The sequence below is a fragment of the Nylanderia fulva genome, unplaced genomic scaffold, assembly GCF_048542155.1.
Source record: "Nylanderia fulva isolate GAGA-0341 unplaced genomic scaffold, ASM4854215v1 Scaffold105, whole genome shotgun sequence".
NCBI classification, from domain to species: domain Eukaryota; kingdom Metazoa; phylum Arthropoda; class Insecta; order Hymenoptera; family Formicidae; genus Nylanderia; species Nylanderia fulva.
The window spans coordinates 247,377-266,102 of NW_028189248.1; the positions used below are offsets into that span (position 1 = coordinate 247,377).

Genomic DNA, 18,726 nt, shown 5'->3' on the forward strand with positions numbered 1-18,726 from the left:
TTTAGAAACATATGTAATGAGACAAAAAACTGACTTTTTATTATCTTGACATCGTTAATTGCCGTCTTTAATGTTCAATATTACATTTTAATTTATATAATATTTGTATTGCGCTGAGAAAGGCTCGAAATGTCAGCCGAAACGTTCGCTTTAATGTGTATTTCTTATGTATATATTATTTCGTTTAAATGCGAATAAATGATCATTTCTTATTTATTTCTCGTTCGTTCCGTTCAAACGAAGTTTTTTTATATGTTTTAATATCAACTGACAACTTTGTTATGTTTAATAGCTCTTATAGCCCTTCTTTGTTCACAATTATTAATTTAAACAGAGCTAATTACTAAATTTATTTAATAATTTATATTTTATAAATAACTCTTAAAAAAGAATGCTTCCTTTCACTGTTCTTAATATATGCAGAAACTTTACGAAAATATCCGCCAGGAATGATTTTCTTATGTGTTCAGAATCGAACATTAATAAACACATTTGCTGTGTGTCAATAAGAGCGCAGCTTGTAATTGCCATGTATTTCCATGGCGAGCGCAGCTCGGAAGGCGTCGACTGCTTTAGAAAGAAATTAGCAGTCGATACCCTCAATATGAATAGTTTGAATATAGTTCGGTTGCTATAAACATAAAAAAGATGACTGTTTCTTTCGGCGCGCTTCGTCAAAAAGATTTAACTAATTTATAATATCTTTTTCGCTCAGAAAGTTATAAAATTGTGATCTTTAATATTTGTGTATACAAATAAACTTTATTTCGAGTATTTCAAAACATCAAAATTCCAATTCGCCGCGTATCGCGTCCGCCAATAGTTTTGACTTAAATAATTCGCCGCGTATCGCGTCTGCGAAAAGTTTCGATTTGAACATTATGAGACAATCAACATCAAGTTATATTTTCGATGGTACCACAGTTAATATACCAAAAGGGCAGAAGGTATGGATTCCGATTTTTGCAATTCATCGAGATCCGGATATTTATTCAAAGCCAGATATTTTTGATCCAGAAAGATTCGCTGACGAAACAGTACAAACTAGGCATGCTATGCATTATCCACCTTTTGGTGATGGACCAAGAAATTGTATTAGTAAAATGAAATGTATTTCAGACTTATCCCAAACAACATCACGTCTAAAAACGGGACATAAGACGTCTTAAAGATATCTTATTGACGTCTTAAAGACAAATTTTAATATGTCTAAAATACATCTTATAATGACTCCTTTAAGACGTCTTATGTTCCGATTTTAAACGTTTTGTTGTCTGGGATATTTCCTTCAAATTCTGTTTGTTTATTTGTTATTGCACAAGTATTTTATAATCGAAACTTTTCGGCCGCTTTGCTATTTATCAGACAAAGATTGGTCTTATAAAGATATTACGAAACCATAAAGTCGAAATTTGTGATAAAACGCAAATATCATACGTAATTAATTCTAAAGCACTTCTATTAGCTCCAAAAGGTAGAATATATTTGAGAATAATTAAATTTAATCGAACTTAGTTTAAGTTTCATCACTTCTCTTAAGAAGCATATATAAAAAATCTATAATTTAAGGCTTCTGCACACTTGATTGCCAAGTCCGCGTTAACAGTGACGACTAATTCAAAACGGTAGAAATAAAAATCTCTATATTGTTTTATCGATAAAAATGTACAATAATGAACAAAAATAATATAATTAACAAATAATATGATTTTATTTATTACTAAATAAGTAAAAATGACATTTTAGCAAGCCAAAATATTTTTGCGACGTATAGCGTTATTTTTTCGTTTTAATGCAGTGTTTTTAAATAATTGTCGTAGTGTTAAAATATATACCAAAGACTCTCATTTAAGCATAATTTAATATGTGAAAGCAAATATTAATTTTTTTTGATACCTGTCAAACAGCTGGTTTTCGTCTTTGGTTAGGCTCAATTTCATTTGACATATACATGTTATTTATTAATTGATTATTACTCAAGCAAAAGGAGAGTTTTCAGTATATTTTACAAGTGTGTTCTATCCATTTCAACCGGTATTTTTTTAAAATATTTTTATTTTCACGTAGGGTAGACCGGGGCAAGTAGGTTAATGGCTGTTATTCAGAAACAAAGATGCGTACAGGAACGAGCTTACACGTGCAAGAGCGTTTTATAACGGTGATATCGCGCACCGAGTTTAGTCGCGTTCAATTATTCGAGACCACGGTCGTATACACAGGTCTGGAAACTCTCATGGTGAGGGTAAGGCTCTTAGTGAATGTCAAAAGTTTCTTGAGTTAACCGCTAGCCGTATGGCACTGTGATCGCATAGTAAGAGTTCTTTTTTTTTAAATGACTATATCATAACTCATATGTCATATCTGTTTAATTGAAATTTCATTAAAATGCCGTCGGAATGTGTTGTGCCGAATTGTACAACAAATAAATATAAGTGTATAGAAAAATGGTCAACTTTTCAAGTGCCAAAAGATGAAAATCTTCGTGCAAAATATTATCTATAATTCTCTGTATTGAAGATTCCAGAGGATATATTGACTAATTTCTATTATGTAAATCAATAAATCACACTCCCCTTAAGCAATATAATATTGTTCAAGCTTCTCAAGATTCTATATTTACAATAAGTTCCGATATATCTTTTACTATAAAAATAAAGTGCAGAACAGATAAATTTATGCATTTTTATTAATCTTGTAAAATTTGTATTATTCGACAAATTTGCAAAAAAAAAGATATATCATAAGAATAATACATGAGAATGAGAATATAATTTGGAAATTTGAAATATAATACAAAATGTAATATCACTCACTTAAAAGAAGACTCTTAAACTCATTTACTAGCCTTTCAAAATGTTCTGTAATGTTTATATAAATCAGTTTCTCTGACATTGCTTTTATCAAATCTTTTGAAATTAAAATCTCCATATTTAATATTTCACAAGTTTAATTCTTCTATTAAAAAATATATAACATCAAATTATTGTTACAATATCAATATACATAGTAAAATATATCTTGGGGCGGAGGGTAGCCATGCACGCTGCGTCACCGAAACTCGCCTGAGGCGAAGAGTAAGTGTAACGCAGGTTCGAATCCTACCCAGACCCCAAGTTCGTGATCATCTTCGTTACTTATAGTATTTTTATTTTTAAATGTCTCAGCATCAGTGGTCTTTCCAGCATGTGCAGTATTATCATGTGTATCCTGTAAAATAAAATTAATTTCTACGTAAAGTTGCTTAAAAATGCTACTCACGATAAAAACATTTTATAAATCAGTAAATAACAATAAATATTACCTTGTTTTCACAAAGTTGAATATTACATTTACATATTGCTTTGCAAGAAATTTTTTGTTTTACGCAGTCGCAAAATTTCGATAGACAATTCTTTTTGCAACGACAACTATATTTTGATTTTTTGTTTGGAAGTGTTTCTGATGGATCATTACTTTGTCGCTTTCTAGTATTTACTCAGCGATCACAGCGATCACATGCTGGAAAGACCACTGATGCTGAGACATTTAAAAATAAAAATACTATAAGTAACGAAGATGATCACAAACTTGGGGTCTGGGTAGGATTCGAACCTGCGTTACACTTACTCTTCGCCTCAGGCGAGTTTCGGTGATGCAGCGTGCATGGCAGTAGGAATACTATGGGGGTTCTAACCCGGGGACAATGAGGGGGGGTGCGGGGCGGGGGGAAATCGGGGGCGAGGGGGGGGTGACGTCACGCGGGGGAGGGGGTCTTATCAGCAGATAAGCTTATCTTATCAGCTCAGGTTACCTGATAAGGGATCATGTTACCTGATATGTTTATAAACAAGATAAGCGGATATCTGTTACAAGATAAGATAAGCGGCGTCTTTGAGCGATATCTAAGTTTTCATAAACAAGATAAGCGGCGTCTTTGAGCAATATCTAAGTTTTCATAAACAAGATAAGATAAGCTTGAGCGATATCTAAGTTTTCATAAACAAGATAAGCGGCGTCTTTGAGCGATATCTAAGTTTTCATAAACAAGATAAGATAAGCTTGAGCGATATCTAAGTTTTCGTAGAAAATCCAAGATAAGATAAGCGGCGTCTTTGTAAGGTATCAAAGTTTGCCGATAAGATAAGCTAAGTTTTCGAATCCAAGATAAGCGGCGTCTTTGTAAGGTATCAAAGTTTGCAGATAAGATAAATTCTACGAAGGGCTGCCGCAAAATCCAAGCTTGGATCGAGCGCCGACATTCAGATATCTATTACTAAAGGAGTTGCGTTTCTTCATCTAAATTTTCTCTGAAGATAAGATAAAAATTCTGCGAATGGCTGCCGCATGGATCGAGCGCCGACATTCAGATATCTATTACTAAGGGGGTTGCGTTTCTTCATCTAAATTTTCTCCGAAGATAAGATAAAAATTCTGCGAATGGCTGCCGCATGGATCGAGCGCCGACATTCAGATATCTATTACTAAGGGGGTTGCGTTTCTTCATCTAAATTTTCTCCGAAGATAAGATAAAAATTCTGCGAATGGCTGCCGCATGGATCGAGCGCCGACATTCAGATATCTATTACTAAGGGGGTTGCGTTTCTTCATCTAAATTTTCTCCGAAGATAAGATAAAAATTCTGCGAAAGGCTGCCGCATGGATCGAGCGCCGACAATCAAGCGGGTTGATACGTATATTTCTAAGAAATATCAGCGGGGGCGAACGCAGGCTTCACAGATTGCGACATGTCTTCGCTGGTTGTGACGTGTCTTGCGACGGGGTGAAATGGAATGGCGGCTTTATCTATGAATTTCTAAGAATTATCAGCGATATCTAAGTTTTCGAATCCAAGATAAGATAGCGCAAATATTTCTCGCGAATTAACAATTGCATCATACGTTGAAGAACAAAGGGATGATCGGGATATATAATGAAGACCGATGCCGCTGCCGGGCCATAGTACCACTGGCGAGCGCATGCTTTCCTCAAGGAAAAATAGCTGTGAGAAAAAAGTTTAGTGTGCAATTAAAGTAGTTATTTCTGTGCAGTACAAGTGAATTTTTTACAAAAATGGAGAACGCAGAACATATTGAGCGCGACCTGTTGAAGCGTTCCCGCCAAGTCGCCACCTTGGGCGAATATTTCGGATGGCTGCAAGAGTGCGAACGGTTTATTGAAGAGCTGGAAGAACGCAGCCGTGCCAAGCGTCCGCGTCCCTCGATTGGACATAGGCAATCTCTCGTGGCGAGAATAGCGCGACTCGAGAATGCAAAGGTGCGCTTGCAGAGACAGTATGTCGGTGAATCCATGTTTAGTGGTGGATTTAGTGGCGGTGGCAATAACGCGCAAAGACTCGTTTGGCGCGAGATCGATACGGCGTTCGATAGCCGTATACTTACCGGTGCGGTAATTAACGCAGACTACATCGAACCGCGTCAGTTTTTGGAAAATGCAGCAGACATTGTAGTCGAAAACGTGGAGAATGTGCTGCAGAGACACATCAGTGTAAAAGTGAACACCGTTTTCAACGGCGAATTTGTGTCCGGTGACAAGCGTGCCAATAAAAGTATCAACACGAGAAACTTTGAACTCTTTCGCACGTCCGATGTATGCGAGTGGTACGAGTGCCGCGTAATCGAGCCCACGCTAGCATCGCTAGAAAAGTTCCAGGAACGCGATAGCGGCTGGGCATTGTCGCGGATAATAGATTTGACTGTGAATATCAACAAGTATAATCCAATGCGCGCTGGATGCCATGTCAAATTACCGCAAAAAATTATGGTAAAAAGAGCGGTTGTTAATGTGCGATCAGCGGACAATGCGTGTTTCGCATGGTCAGTGATAGCCGCTCTGTACCCCGCTGAAAGACATATGGAACGAGAATCCTCCTATCCGCATTACACTACAGTGCTGAATCTCCAAAACATTGAGTTTCCAGTGACTGTGAATCAAATTAAAAAATTCGAACTTGCAAACGACATCTCCGTAAACGTGTACATCATCGAGAACGAGAACATCGTCCCGCTACATCTTTCGGAAAAAAAGAAAAACAGACACGTCAATCTGCTGTACGTGGAAGACGAAAACAGCGTCGGGCATTTTGTTTTGATAAAAAATCTGTCTCGCCTCGTGAGCTCACAACTGAGCAAACACAAATGTAGAAAATTTATTTACGATCGGTAAGTATATATATATATTTATTACACGTAAATTATATTAAAAATAATTTTAAATTTTTTTTATTTTTTACAGATGCCTACATTATTTCTATTCTGAGGACCAGTTGCAGGCGCATACGGAAGATTGCGGAAAACTAAACGACTGCGCTATTCGGTTGCCGAGCGACAAGGACAAGTGGCTCAGCTTCGACAACTACACGAGGAAGGAGCGGCTGCCGTTTGTGGTGTACGCCGACCTCGAGTGTGTTTTGACAAAGACCGAAGATGTCAAAAATTATCAACACCATCAAGTATTCAGCATCGCGTATTACGTACAGTGTTCGTATGACAGTTCGTTGTCCACATACAATTCCCGCCGTAGTGTCGATTGCGTCGCGTGGTTCGCCGAACAGCTTAAAAATTTAGCAATCCGCGTAAAAAATATTTTAACGACCAATCCCCATGATAAATTTAACGCCTGACGAGTGGGCAAAATTTCGCAGCGCAACACATTGTCATATATGCAAAAAACCGTTTGAAATTTTACATTCGGAATATCAAAATTTATCGACAGATACGTTTAATTTATTGACACGGAAGGGCGTCTTTCCGTATGAATACATAGACTGCGTGGACAGAATTACAAGACACACGTTTACCGCCGCGCGACTCATTTTACAGTTCCCTGACCGGCAACACAGTATCCGAGAGTGATTACGCGCACGCTGAGACCGTCTGGAGCCGATTTTCCCTTCGAACGCTAGGCAAATATATAGCGATTTATATTTAAAAATTGATGTCTTGTTTTTGGCAGACTATTTGAAAATTTTCGCGATAGTTGTATAAAAAGTTATGGACTCAATCCCGCGTATTATTATACTCTCCCCGGATATACATGGGACGCCACGTTAAAACATACAAATATAAATTTTGAATTATTAACAGACATTGACATGGTAATGTTTGTCGAACGAGGTGTACGCGGCGGCCTTAGTCAATGTTCAAGTCGATACGCACAAGCAAATAACAAGTACATGCAATCATACGACCCATTGAAACCCTTATCGTACCTCATGTATTTTGATGTAAATAATTTGTAAGGATGGGCAATGTGTCAACCATTGCCGTATGCCTATTTTCGGTGGGTCGACAATATATCGAATTTTGACGTTTCATCTATCGCGTTCGATTCGCCTATAGGCTATGTTCTCGAAGTAGATTTAGAGTATCCGCGGCATCTTCATGACGCGCACATTGACCTACCGTTTTGCCCGACGCGCGATAAGCCGCCCGGCAAGCGGGAGTATAAACTCCTCGCAACGCTTTGCGATAAGAAGCGCTATGTAATACACTATCGTAATCTACAGCAGTGCACGCGCCACGGGCTACGCATAACAAAAATATACCGCATACTACAATTTACACAGTCAGCGTGGCTGCAAAAATACATCGAACTCAATACACAGTTTAGAACACTTGCGAAAAACGATTTTGAAAAAAATTTATATAAACTGATGAATAATGCAGTATTCGGCAAGACGATGGAAAATGTGCGCAATCATGTGGATGTAAAATTATTAACAAAATGGGACGGACGGTACGGTGCGGAGGCAATGATCGCGAAACCAAATTTTCATAGTACGAGCATATTTTCGGAAAAATTAGTTGCCATAGAATTACGCAAACTCAAAGTAAAATTCTACAAACCAATCTACGTCGGCATGTGCATACTCGACATATCTAAAGTATGCCTTTATGAATTTCATCACGAATACATGTCACCGCTCTATCGTGACAATTGTAGAGTAATGTACACCGACACGGACAGTTTAATATATCAAATTAAATGTCAAGATGTCTATGAAAATTTGAAACGCGGTATTGCTCGATTCGATACCAGCGATTACGCCGCAAATAATGCGTACGGTATACCGTTCGCGAATAAAAAGGTGCCGGGTCTGATGAAAGATGAGAATAACGGCGCGATAATGACCGAATTCGTCGGGCTTAGAGCAAAAATGTATGCTTTGCGGGTGGACGTTAAAAAAGACACTAAAAAGGCAAAAGGTGTCAAAAATAACGTCGTAGCGCGTAGTATAACATTCGACGATTATACGCGTTGCCTTAATGATGAAATAGAAATGACGCGTAAGCAGTCATGCATAAGATCAAAATTACATAAAGTGTATACCGTCAGCGAGACAAAAATTGCTCTAAGTCCCTACGACGACAAACGGTATGTCGTACCTGAGTCGACCGACATCTTGCCGTGGGGACATTATAGCATACCGCGTTGTAAATTATATTTATTTCATTTATTATATTAATTATATTTATTATATTTATTATATTTATTATATTTATTATATTTATTATATTTATTATACTTATTATATTTATTATATTTATTATATTTATTATATTTATTATATGTATTATATTGTGAGGATGTATTAATGAGAATTATATATTTTTTGTTATATATTTCATATATTTCATATACTATTTCATATATGTTATACAATATATATTATGTTATAAAACAAAATGATTGAATAAAATACATTAAATAACATTGTTTTTATGTATCCAAGAGTTGTGCGAACTGTCGAATCCCAGCCATTTCACGTAAACCTCGTCACCCCTCCTGCGCAGTATTTTCTCCACGAGGTACACATCCGGACAATTTGCGCGATGCAGCTCGTGCTCGTAAAATGCTCCAGCGATAGATGTCTTGCGATAATCCTCGAGTAGATATGTTACGGGATTAGTATGCTGCACTTTAACAATCTTAAACACCTCGGTTGTCCAATTTGGCGTGTAACCCTTCTCGAAAAGTTGTTTGTACTTGCTGACGCGTACCTGATCACCTACTTTGAACTTTGCCGGGTCCGCAATTTTTACACGATTGTACACGGTAGCCAAGAGTTTTTCGGCGATCGCGGGGGTAACGTCAGCGGGTCGCATACCAATCGTTCGATGCTTGAGTTGTAATCTTATACGAGGCGTGACAGCATGTCAAACTACTTGTAAGTGCCATTTAGCGTAAACATCTTCCACATGTCGTTCTTTAGCGTGCGATTGAATTGCTCGACGGCCGACGCCGTCAATACCGAATATGTCGAATAGTGATTAATGTCATGTTTTCGCATAAGTCGTTGCACATCGGCGTTGTAAAATTCCTTCCCGTTATCGGTTTGCATATTTTTCGGACATCTCTTGCTGTCTCGAATTATCTTAGCGATTGCGTCCGCTGTCTCGCTTCCTCCTTTACTCTTGAGTGGTACAGCCCACGCATACTTGCTCAACACATCGATGACGGTGAGTATGTAGTGGTAACCTCTGTTGAAACGGGAGTACGGACGCATCTCGACAATGTCGGCTTGCCACAGATCATCGTATCCTCGCACTATGACATGTCTTCGAGAGAAATTTTTTCTCGCTGACGCGTGCAACTCGTTTACCAACTGCCGTCTCTCCAAACTATGTTGCTCGTTGTTATTTTCACTATTCATTCTCGTTTGTTCACGTTCGTGCCACATTATTTCGGGGTTCGTTCACGTTCGTGCCACGTTGTTTCGAGGTTGTTTCGGGGTTCTTTCGGGGTTCGTTCACGTTGTTTCGAGGTTCGTTCACGTTCGTGCCACGTTGTTTCGAGGTTGTTTCGGGGTTCGTTCACGTTCGTGCCACGTTGTTTCGAGGTTGTTTCGGGGTTCGTTCACGTTCGTGCCACGTTGTTTCAAGGTTGTTTCGGGGTTCGTTCACGTTCGTGCCACGTTGTTTCGAGGTTCATTCACGTTCGTGCCACGTTGTTTCAAGTTTCATTCACGTTCGTTCACGTTCATGCCACGTTGTTTCGAGGTTGTTTCGGGGTTCTTTTGGGGTTCGTTCACATTGTTCATTCCCGTCCTTGGCCCATTCGAAAATCGTCTTTTACTTGTTTGCAGCCTTTTTCACAGTCGCTTCTGACCCGTTCGTAGCCGCTTTTGATTCGATCGTAACCGTCCCTGACCTGTTCGCAACCCTTACTGAGTTGTTGATAGCCTTTAAGGACTTGTTCGTAGCCTCGTTCGCAGCCCTGCTTGACATGTTCGTAACCTCGATCGTAGCGGTTGCGTTCACCACCGTTTCCAGGTCGTTCACTGCTGCTTCCGAGTCGTTCATTGTTGCCACTCATTGTTGTTTGGTAGCACGCTGATAATCCTTCGTAGCTGTTCAACAACTGTTTGCAACCACTCGAGAATCCCTTCTAGACGTTTCACAACTGTTTGATAGACGTTTCTGAGCCAACCGCTCATTAGATGTCTGTGTCTGAGGTAGTGTTTGGCGCACGCAGAAGCTCTTTTATCGCAGTCTCCAACGCACGTACATCCTTCTCTAACGCAGCCAGCTTTTCATCTGACTCTTTCTGTTGGATCATCAATGTTTTAAAGCACTCTTCAAAGTACAATTTGTTGACGACATCAGTATCCGCCTCAGGTTGCGCTACACGGCGAATCTTGCGCGATCTCGCGTCATAATCTGTAGCGACGCGATGCAGAGCGTTTTTGCGCACGCATCTTCTAATCAATCTATACCATTGATCGTTTGTGCTAGGGGTTGCATCATTTCTCCTCTCGAATAATCCAAATTTATTGATAGACATTTTTTCAATGCTTTGTAAAGTGTCACGCGATGAACTAAATAGATTGTCGGGACCCTCGTTTAATTTATAATAATGCCCGCTTTCCGCAGTTCCTCGATAATCGACAGGATCTCGTTGTCATGCGCGTTGTTGCCAGCTTGGCGCAAAGCGTCGAGCAATCGTAGGCGATCCACTTGCTCGTTAGGGTCATCCCAGTGCACGTAATCAATCTTATTGTCGGTTAGCGTCATAGCGCGAGGCATTCCCATGCCAGATTTTGGGCTCTCCACCCGCGTCAACGGTGCAATTATATATTTGTACTTGTCCCCCTTGCTACCCTTCACACGACCTTGCGCATCAAAATTGCGTTTATGCACGTTTGTCGTCAATAATATGTGCTTGTATTTTTGCAAATCGTCATCCCGGTAATCAGGTCTTTTCTTGAAGATCAACTCGTACAATCCGAACGTTTCAATGTACCGCGTGTCGCCTATGATTATATTGTCATCTTTGTCAATATTGAATCGCTTGCTGCCGAGCCGCATTTCATTCTCGCCGAAGTAGACTCCGTATACATTGTCAATTTCTTTTTTCTCATTAGCACCGAGGAGAGCGTCCATGTACTTTTGTCCTAATGGCCCCCAATCCTTTCGCATCATTTGTCGACCTTCCGGCGATCTTAACCAGTGTCGAAGGGATATTTCGGGCGGGTTACGCGTGGTTTCGAAAACATTTTCGTCTACGAGTGCTTTGGGTATCACAGGTAGTACGCTTATCGGTGTAGATGTTGTCGGCAGTGAAGCGTCCAATGGCTTCGAAATATCATATTTTCTCTTTTTCAATTCTTCCTCTTCCTCCTCCTCTTTATATCGCTTGATAGTTTTATGTTTTCTTTTTTTCGGTGTCTCCCCCTCATACCGTGTGTCGATCTTCACACCGTCAGCGTCGTCGTCGTCGTCGGTGTTAGGCTCGTTTTTTACCAAAATCGTCGCGTTGTCGACAATCTTTTGTAGCGGCTCGATAATAGGTTTAAAGTGAGTCTTGACGGCGATATCATCATCGATCTTTCCGGTCTTCAGAGCGCGATGTTTCTTGCGGATCGATTCGGCCGTCTTCGCAATCTCGTTGGCAACCTTTTCACGCTCGCGAATATTATCAGCCATGTCGGCAGCACTTTCTAGAGTTTCTCTCGACTGGGAGGATTGTTGGCGACGACTAATAACTCTGCGATATCGCGAACTTGTTAAATCCTTTTCTGTATCGCCCGTTCGTAAGCGAGCTGTCCTTGTCTATCACTAGAAATTCATACTTTTGTTGCCAACATGTACGACATAAATTACTGAAATCCTCATACGACATGTCGGTATTCACGTGAACGTTGTACATGTGCTTCAAATTGGTGGCGTCCTGTTTAAACAGGATTAGCAAATTCGCGTTGTTGCGTATAAGATGTTTCGGTATTCTCGCGTATGTCTGACAGAGATAGAAGCAGTCGATGTTCGAGTGGCGCCCCATTGAGAAGTACTCTCTTATCGTATCTTGCTTGCCGCATGCCACGTCATCAAAGACAAAAATTGAATTTGGATATGCCTCGCTCGGTGGAATGACGTCACTGTTATTGGAGAATGTAAAGTAGCCGATTTCGTCAATCGGTGTCAATAAATCTTCCAAATAGCGATATTTCGGCTGTTGCAGCGATTTAGAGTACACGTACACGTTCTTGAAACGCACGCCGTGCGGACTTTCCAGCAGGCTTATCAACACGTTGGTTTTACCGCAGTTTGAGCGGCCGCAAACAATTGCGCGTATAGTTGTCGGTAGCATCGTACCGTGTTTGCGCACACCTTCGTTCACGCTGCAGTGTACTCTGTCGTCGTAATTCATCACTCGTATCGTCAGAGGTTGTCGCACAAATTTCATTTTCTTACTCCCGATTTGACCTCCAACGTCCGCCTATTTATAGCTGCGCGGACTCGCGCTTTGCTCAGTATTGTCTAGAGATTGCGGTGGATGTCAACGAAAATAAGCACAGGTGTATTAAATCGTGCGATAAACGCACTTCCGGTCGAGCTTCATATCCCCGGATATCAATTTTGCGGCCCGGGAACTCGTTTGGAAAAGCGTTTGGCTAGAGGTGATCAAGGCGTCAACCCATTGGACGCGGCGTGTCGTGAACACGATATAGTGTACTCTCGGAGCAGCGAACTCACCTAGAGACACGCGTCGGATAAGGTACTCGCCGAGAAAGCGAAAACTCGTATCGTCGCGAAAGACTCGAGTCTCGGTGAGAGAGCCGCGGCCGCAGTTGTCTGGGCAGCGATGAAAGCCAAGACAAAGCTCGGCATGGGCTTGAAGAAGAGGACGAAAAAGAGGACGAAGAAGAGGAGGATACTTTCGGCAGCGAAACAAGGTGGATTTTTATCGATTTTACCAATGCTGGGCGCGCTCGGATCCCTGGTCGGCGGAGCGGCTGGCGTAGCAAAAGCGGTGAACAACAATAAAGCCGCGCAACGTCAGTTGCAAGAGATACTACGCCACAATCGCGCCATGGAAGGCCGCGGACTGTATCTCGCCCCTTACAAATATGGACGAGGAGCGTGGAAAAAAAAAACGTTAAAAATGCCGCAAGGTGTAACTACAAATGTGCAATTGCTACAACTTGCAAAACGTATGCACATTCCATATTTTAAAGGTGTATTTATGCGCAATAATTTACCGATAAATGGCGCGCGAGAAAATAAGAGCGGTATCGTCAATCTGGACAGCACAGACGGTCCTTTTTTTTTTTTTTTTTTTTGACGCTGGGGAAACCGTCATGGTACCACGCACCCCCGGGTAGAGGTGCGGGTTATGTGGGACTCTTTGTTCCCCTTGACCGAGCCACGAATGGTTCGACCAGGGGGCCCAAGTCCTACCTCACTAAAACCCCAGCGGGTGTTCATCCCGGGCGTTGGATGGGGACGGCGAGGATGCTAGTTTCCTATGCCGTCCCGCCGCCCCCCCGCCAAGCCGTCTCCGGGGAGCTGCCTCAACCTTGCGGCCGAGACTCTTCCCCGACCGCACAGTCAATGACTGTGCGGTTTCTTCGCGGTTGCGGTGCGGGGCAACACCAACCCCACACCGCGCCCTCCCAAAGAGTTTGCGGGGCGCGGCCATGGCTCGAGAGCTCCCGCTCGAGCCATCGCTTCCCGCCCCCCTGGTGAACGCATCCCCCGGATCCTCTAGAGGGTGATCCGGTTCGGCGTTCCATCAGGAGAGCCCTCACCAGGAGGTTCCTCTCAGGAGGAGAGGAGCCTCCTCCGTGGACGGTGTTGCCCTCCCACCGGTGCCTTATGGCTCCCGGTGAGAGGGCTCCGCGCGTCACGTCTTCACAGAGGGGGACCCAAGGCGCCCCGGCCGGACTGGCGATGCCTGCCCGCCGGGGACACGTGGCCCCCCCTCGGCCCCCCCAGCTGCGGCTCTTTCCGTTTTCGTGGGAGTTAGGATTCGGCCGCAGCCGAGGGGGTTTCCCGTTCGAGGGCGCGAACGCGCCGACCCCCGCCTATGCGAGGCGACACGCCCGCGTTCCAGAACCCCGAGAGGCCTTCGGGGGGGGGGAGCCCTGGGACTTAAACATCCCCAGCCGCCCTTCCCCCCCCCGGAGGCCTCATCCCGCATCGTACTTAGACAACAACGCGGGTGTATTGTGGGCAAACCCCCCCCGATCCCCGCCACCACAGATGGGCAAGCCCACCGATGGCGGGGAAAGAGAGGGTCCGCCCCCGTCTCCCATACTCTCGTCCCTCTTCCCTCCTCTCCTTCTGAGGGCATACCCCCACCGAGCCCCACCACCGGCGAACCAACCCACCGACGGCGGGGGAGGGCGGGGCATGTCCCCCTCCTCCTCCACGTTGCCGCTTCTTCCCCTAGCATCGGAGGCGCACCCCCCCCCCGATCCCCGACATCACAAACGGCTAAGGCCGCCGGTGCCGGGGAAAGAGGGGGCACGCCCCCATCCGCTCGCTGGTCTTCCTCCTCCTCTTCGCTGTCCTCAGCCACTCCTTCCTCCCATTCCCTTGCTCTCTCTCCCTTCTTCTCTTTATCCCGCTCCTTCTCCTCCTTCTGCCGTAGCACTTTTTCGCAGAAGGAGGAGAAGGCCCTCCATGCTTCTTTGCTCTCCGTGATCTTTTTTACGATCACGGGGAGCCTCAGGTCTCTCCCCACTGCGGCCACCAACTCCATTCGTTCTCCCGCCCAGGCAACACAGTCCTCAAGTGTGTGCTGGGCGGTGTCCCGATGGTGGCCGCAATGATGGCAGCGCGTGGTGCGTTCCTTGCCTATGCGTCTCAGGTACTCACCGAAGCACCCATGCCCGGTGAGCACCTGAGTCATGCGGTATGTTACACCCCCGTTTGCCCTGCCTAGCCATTGTTCCAGGCAGGGCTGGATGGCCCCGACGGTGCGCTGTCCGGGAAGATTGGGGTTTTCCAGTCCCTCGGACCATTCTTTTATTAGGCACCGCCGGGTATGGACCCTCAGGTTACGCCGGATACTGTCCGTCACTATGGTGCTCCCCCTTTGCAGCCCGCGTGTACGTTTGTACACCTCGGTGTACATTCGGGCTAGCAATTCGACGGGGGGCACCCCGGAGATCACTCCGGCTGCCGTCCAGCTGACCGTACGGAATCCCCTGCAAACTCTGTTGGCGACCCGCCTTTGTAGCTGGTGCAGTGAGTCCTGCAGCTTGCGGGTCGCCCCCAGTTTCTCCGCCCATACGGGGGCTCCGTACATCAGCATAGCATGGACAGTTCCGGCATATAATCGGCGAACCCTTTCGTCGGGCCCCTCGAGATTCGGCAAAAGCCGATATAGGGCCATCGCGGCCCTTTCCACACTCGGGGTTATAGCACAGACGGTCCTGGCACTCATTGGGTGGCATATGCAAAAAAGGGAAATCGCGCAATCTATTTCGACAGTTTTGGTAATCTTCGGCCACCCGAGGAATTGGTGCGATATTTAAATGTGTCGAAATTGGAATACAATTACACCTTTTATCAAACGTATGATCAGAGTATCTGTGGACAATTGTGCTTGCAGTTTCTCCGAGATTTCTCGCCGCGAATTTAAAGACTGACATTGCGCTATTTAACTCAGTTTTGTCAACATGTCGCTAACACTAACATTGACTGGGAAGAGTAGCGTCCTCGCGGCGACCTACTTTCCGCCTATAGATTTGAGCGACGCGGACTACGAGCTCGGTCTGACGGATTTTGAAACTTATCACACTATATCAAATGTGAATTCCTCGATTAATAAATTATACTACGGCACAGACGACGCGGAAATTACGATTTCCGAGGGATCGTACGAGCTGCAAGCGATACATGAATTTTTGAAACATGCACTTTCCCGAAAACATAATGCTGTTAGCGATAAAGGTGTCGACGATGAAGATTACCCAATCGTGCTTCGCGCTAATTACAATACGATGAGAAGCGAGATCAAGTGTGCCTACAGAATAAACTTTAGCATGCCCAACAACATTGGATCGCTGCTGGGATTTTCAAATCGTATACTTCAACCGCGAAAATGGCACAAATCGAACATGGCGATTAATATTATCAACGTGAACATTATCCGCATAGAGTGTAACGTGATCGCAAGTGCATACAGCAACGATAAACTCGTTCACACGATACATGAATTTTCACCGAGGGTACCACCAGGATATAAGATATCGGAAACGCCGGCGCAGATCATTTACCTGCCGGTCTTCGTACGGAGCACTGATTTAGTGTTACGCGTTGTTGACCAGAAGGGACGATTGCTTGATTTTCGAGGCGAAGAGATAACAGTTAGATTGCACGTACGACGGCGGGCGACAGCAACACCTCGTGCGACGGGATGCTCGTGTTGAAAAAAGACACAAAGAACACAATCAGGCTAGCAGCAACATCATTCGCTAATATCAAATCAACCACGAAGAAGAGACTCACCTCGTCAAACGTTGCGTTTTTAAAATCTTTGGGATTTGCGGTGCCATCTGAACAATGACTGAGATTCTCAACATCGAGGAAGAGCCAGTCTTTGACGATCGCATCGTCAAGATTGAGACTCACACATACAACCCGATTGCCAACACAACATTTGGATACAGCGACGAGATAAGAATACTCATACAACAACAGGATTTATATACGTTGCCGTATGAGAGTTTCCTCTACATCGAGGGTGAACTGCGGATAACTCATCCAATTGAGGGATCCAATGTGATGCTGGGAAATAATTGCGTCGCATTCATGTTTGACGAAATTTGCTATGAGCTCGATGGTGTGGAGATTGATCGCAACAGGAATGTGGGAATAACAAGTCTGCTAAAAAACTATGTAACAATGTCATCCGATAGAAGCGTGATTATGCGAAATGCAGGCTGGGATAGCCCGAATACTGTGAATGGATACTTTAATTTTTGTGTGCCGCTGCACATGTTGCTGGGATTTTGCGAGGATTACAAACGCGTTGTTATTAATGCGCGTCATGAGTTGATCCTAATACGAGCGCGCAACGACAATAATTGTCCGTATGGAGATTCTGCACTGGAGCCTGTGATCAACATATTCAAGATACAATGGCGAATGCCACACGTGTTGTTGAGCGAGATTAAGAAGCTGTCGATGCTGCGCGCTCTGGAAAGCGGACGTTACCTCAGCATGGGTTTCCACTCGTGGGATCTATACGAATTTCCGCTATTGCAGCGTACGACCAAGCATTCGTGGGCTATTAAGACCGCAACTCAACTGGAGAAGCCGCGATATGTAATTTTTGCTCTGCAGACAGGGCGTAAAAATGTCATGTCCGAGGATACGAGTCGATTCGACGACTGTAAATTAACCAACGTGAAACTCTTTCTGAACTCGGAAAGTTATCCGTACGACGACATGAATCTGGATTTTGATAAAAACAGATGGTCGATTCTGTATGACATGTATGCGCGTTTCTGCAAAAATTATTACGGATACGAGTATCTCGAGCTGAGCCTCACCATCACACGGTTTTTACAAAACGGTCCGTTTGTGATTATCGATTGTTCTCGACAAAACGAATCGATCAACAGCGCAACGGTTGATGTGAGATTAGAGTTTGAGTGTAAGGAGAATATACCTAATAATACCACTGCGTACTGCCTCATCATGCACGATCGCGTGATCCAGTACAACCCGTTGACCAACGTTGTGCGCAAAATCACCTAAAAATGTTTACACAACTACGCGTGTGAGGGAGGGAGAGGAGGATACATAATCATGATGATGCGAGATGTCTGATGTTAGTAAAGTAATACCTCTCGACTGACTCACATCTAAGAGATCATGTCCGCACCAACGTTTGTCGACTTGCAAGGATTTATCCTAAACAAACGATTTATCGTAAAGGAAGCGGCAATCCTGAGAAGAGGATATATCCTGTCGCACTATTTCTTCGCATGCCCTGTGCCATGGAGCGTGCTTATAAAGTCGGAAAGGCGCCAGGCCTCGTGGATAACTCAGCATCATCACAGCTTGCAATGGGAGGTTGGAAATGTTTCATACTGCTTGGTTCAGCGCTTGATCACGACAGCTATCATTGGTATAAATGAACAAGACGAGGAGGACGAGGAGTTCTCTCTCGTGTATGTAAAAGGACTCGAAAAGCGAGAATGGCTGGCCGAAATAGTGGACGATGCGAGCAGCGGTTTCATCATTGAGACCTTGGATGCCATATATGAAGATGTGCCTGCATTAAATAAATTAGATCCCACATACACTTTACGGTGTAATAAACATGTAAAAAATTGCGCGTTACAAAATGTATTTAAATTATTCAATTGGTGGTCGGCCGCAGAATCCAGGCTTGGATCAGACGATCATCCGTTTTTTTGAATAAACATATTGTTTACATACTATTCTGTTTGTTATTTCCCTCATCAGATATTTCTAAGAAATCCTTTCT

The 18,726-nt window shown here is 43.6% G+C and overlaps 1 protein-coding gene across 1 annotated transcript; it reads left to right on the forward strand.

The window, feature by feature from the left end:
• The first annotated feature begins 16,228 nt into the window (after positions 1-16,228).
• On the forward strand, positions 16,229-17,990 carry LOC146725076 (uncharacterized). Its single transcript, XM_085484692.1, has 2 exons — positions 16,229-16,456; positions 16,929-17,990. The coding sequence occupies exons 1-2, from the start codon at positions 16,229-16,231 to the stop codon at positions 17,988-17,990; spliced, it is 1,290 nt and encodes a 429-aa protein (XP_085340818.1).
• Positions 17,991-18,726: the final 736 nt, after the last annotated feature.